Source organism: Ichthyophthirius multifiliis, assembly GCF_000220395.1.
Source record: "Ichthyophthirius multifiliis unplaced genomic scaffold scaff_1120509249435, whole genome shotgun sequence".
In the NCBI taxonomy this organism is placed as follows: domain Eukaryota; phylum Ciliophora; class Oligohymenophorea; order Hymenostomatida; genus Ichthyophthirius; species Ichthyophthirius multifiliis.
In genome coordinates, this window is record NW_004087714.1 from 330 (window position 1) to 3136 (window position 2807).

The 2807-nt window shown below is 15.0% G+C and overlaps 2 protein-coding genes across 2 annotated transcripts, besides 3 other annotated features; one reads left to right on the forward strand and one right to left on the reverse strand. All coding sequences in view use genetic code 6, as the record gives it.

Annotated features, from left to right (window-relative positions):
• Nucleotides 1-663: 663 nt before the first annotated feature.
• On the reverse strand, nucleotides 664-1624 carry IMG5_004150 (hypothetical protein; the record flags this gene model as incomplete). The annotated part of the gene is made up of 7 exons (XM_004039923.1): nucleotides 664-772; nucleotides 834-896; nucleotides 948-1015; nucleotides 1088-1146; nucleotides 1208-1271; nucleotides 1319-1394; nucleotides 1506-1624. 7 exons carry the CDS (start codon nucleotides 1622-1624, stop codon nucleotides 664-666), a joined length of 558 nt encoding a protein of 185 aa, XP_004039971.1.
• Nucleotides 794-832: a microsatellite.
• Nucleotides 1025-1063: a microsatellite.
• Nucleotides 1625-1863: 239 nt separating the features above from the next.
• IMG5_004160 (hypothetical protein) lies at nucleotides 1864-2415 on the forward strand (the record flags this gene model as incomplete). The annotated part of the gene is made up of 1 exon (XM_004039924.1): nucleotides 1864-2415. The coding sequence occupies one exon, from the start codon at nucleotides 1864-1866 to the stop codon at nucleotides 2413-2415; it is 552 nt and encodes a 183-aa protein (XP_004039972.1).
• Nucleotides 2416-2751: 336 nt separating this feature from the next.
• Nucleotides 2752-2785: a microsatellite.
• Nucleotides 2786-2807: the final 22 nt, after the last annotated feature.

The following is a 2807-nucleotide window of genomic DNA, read 5'->3' on the forward strand; positions in this document are numbered from 1 at the left end:
TATTTATTTTATATATTTTCGTAAAAATTATTACTAAAAATATAAACTTAATTTTTTTTTTTTTTTTTTTCTTTAATTATTAAGTTTATATAATATTTCAAAACTTTAAATATAAAATATAAAAATATTTTTTTTCTTTTATATTACATTTTTTTCTTTTTCAGAATATAAATATAAATATTTATCCTATAAAATATTGGTAAATATATCTAATCTTATTGTTAAAATTTAGTATAAAATAAATAATATAATACAAAAATATTATTATTCTTATAAATAAGATATTATACCATAGCATTTAATTTTAAATTAATAAATATTGCGATTTATATTAATTATTAAATATTATAAGTATTATATACTTGATATGACCATTTTTATGATAATTTATTCAAATGCTTAAAAAAAATAAAGAAGTGATATTATAAAAATATTAAAAATAAAAATAAAAAATTAAAAATTTGTATATAAGAAGAAGTGTTTATTTTTATTTACATATTTAATAATTTTTTCTTAAAGATTATAATACATAAATAAATATATTAAAAGTATATTTTTAAAAATATATATATATATAATGAAATTTAAAAAAAGATACATTTATTATTATTTTTATATATAAATTATTCATAATATTTGCTTATTTTTAAATTTAATTATAAATCATTTAGATTCTTAAAAATAAGCGTAACCTTTCATTATACCTTCAATGTGTTTATCAACAAAGGCTTATAGTCTAAGAATATAATCTTCGTAATATATTACAGTAGCACTAAAAATATATAGAATTAAAATATATATATATATATATATATATATATATATATATATACTTAGGATCTTTATTAGTTGCAAATTTAATAAATGATTCTACTTCATTGGTTCTGAAATTTATACTAGATTTAAAATAAAATATTAATTTATTATAAATTTAAAAATAAAATAACCCTTATTCCTTTAATAAAGTTTCCATTGTTTAAATTTCAATATATCCTTTCCCTTCTTAATCTAATAACTTTTTTATTATAAATATATATATATATATATATATATATATATATATTTAAATTAAAAAATATTTTTTTACTTTAAAGGCTGCTAATAAAGCTTCAGGTTCATCAGGTTCATATTCCCTACTTTTCAATACTATCATAATTTTATTTTATTTTTTAATAAATTTTAAAAAATTTTGTTTCAAAATAATAACCTTTCAACATATATGTTTCAAATTTACTATATTTAATAAATTCACTAGGTTCATCATCCTCAATCTAATTAAATTTAATTACTTTATAATGTATTAAATAAAATGTTTTACTTCAGGTAATATGGCATCTCTTACTTAAGCTTCAGAAGGAAACTATCCTAAATATCTCATAATATAAGGAATTTCTCTATAAAAAAATGAATTTTAATGTTAAGAAATATTTATATTTTTTGCAAATTATGGTGTTTTTTTATTTAACAAATATTTCCCATTTTATTTTATTTTTGTTCTTATATACCTTTTATCTACAATTCCTTTTTTTTCTTTTACAAATAAATTAAAGGCTTCTTATATTTTAGATTTTAAGAATTCTTCTTGTTTTGTTTTTTCTGTTTATGATGTATTTGGATCGTACATATTTGAAATACTTTAAAAAATTTTATTTTAAATTATATTATTACTTTTTTAAAAATAATTAAAATATAAATAGTTTTTTTTTTTTTTTAATATAAAGAAAAATCAATATAATATATAAATTTTATAAATTAATAGATAAGCATAATATATATCATTTGAATATTTTTGGAAATATTAAATAATATTTAATTATTTAAAATGAATAAGAACATGTTTATATTTATAATTCTAAAACATTAATGCTCTAAATAAATAAAAAATTGCTTTTTAATTTTATAATATTTCCTTTTTTTTTTTATTTTTTTTTTAAAAAATTTATACACTACAATATATATTTGAGAATATTATCAATTTATTAAAAAAATAAAAAAAAATCAATTTATAAATTTTTTAATAAAATTATTAATATCAGTATGTTCTAAATGTTTATCTGCATCAAAAATTATTTCTTACAATTTGCAAAATTCATCTTAAATAAGAAACTCCGAAGTAGTATAATAAATATTAAAAACAGGATTAATAAACCTATCATAAATAATAGAATCTATCTTTTGTATTTAATCCTAATATTCTTTTTATTCATAAGCAGGATCTACAAAAATATTATAAATAATGCTTAAAACATTACATACGGATTCAATAATAGTTTAAAAGTTTATATTTTCTGGTAAACTCATAGTTTTAGTTAAAATATTAAAATTTTATTCTATATCTTTAGAAGTAGTTTTTTCTTATATAACACAGTTTAGTTCTGCTCTTATTAAATCGCAACTTAATTTGGGTAAAGCTGAAATAGTGAATTTTGTATTATATGGTATTTTTTAATTTTCTAAATTTTCAAATTATTCGCATATTTTTTATATTAGATTTAGCTTCGAATATGGATTTTATATTTTAATTGTGTTTGATAAGAACTATCCAAATATTAATAAATTTCTTGAATATACTTTAGTTTCGCACAAATCTTCTTTAGAAAGAATATTTTAGATGCTATCCATAAGCTTAAATTATTTCAAAAAAAATGCTTAATTATTTGAGAGTGTTTCTTATATTGTAATAAGTTAGTTTTTTCTTTTCTTTATTATGTTTATTTTTTACATTTATTTTATTTAAAATATATATATACAAAAACAAAACAAAACAAAACAAAACAAAACAAAATGAAGATTTTAATAGTTAAATA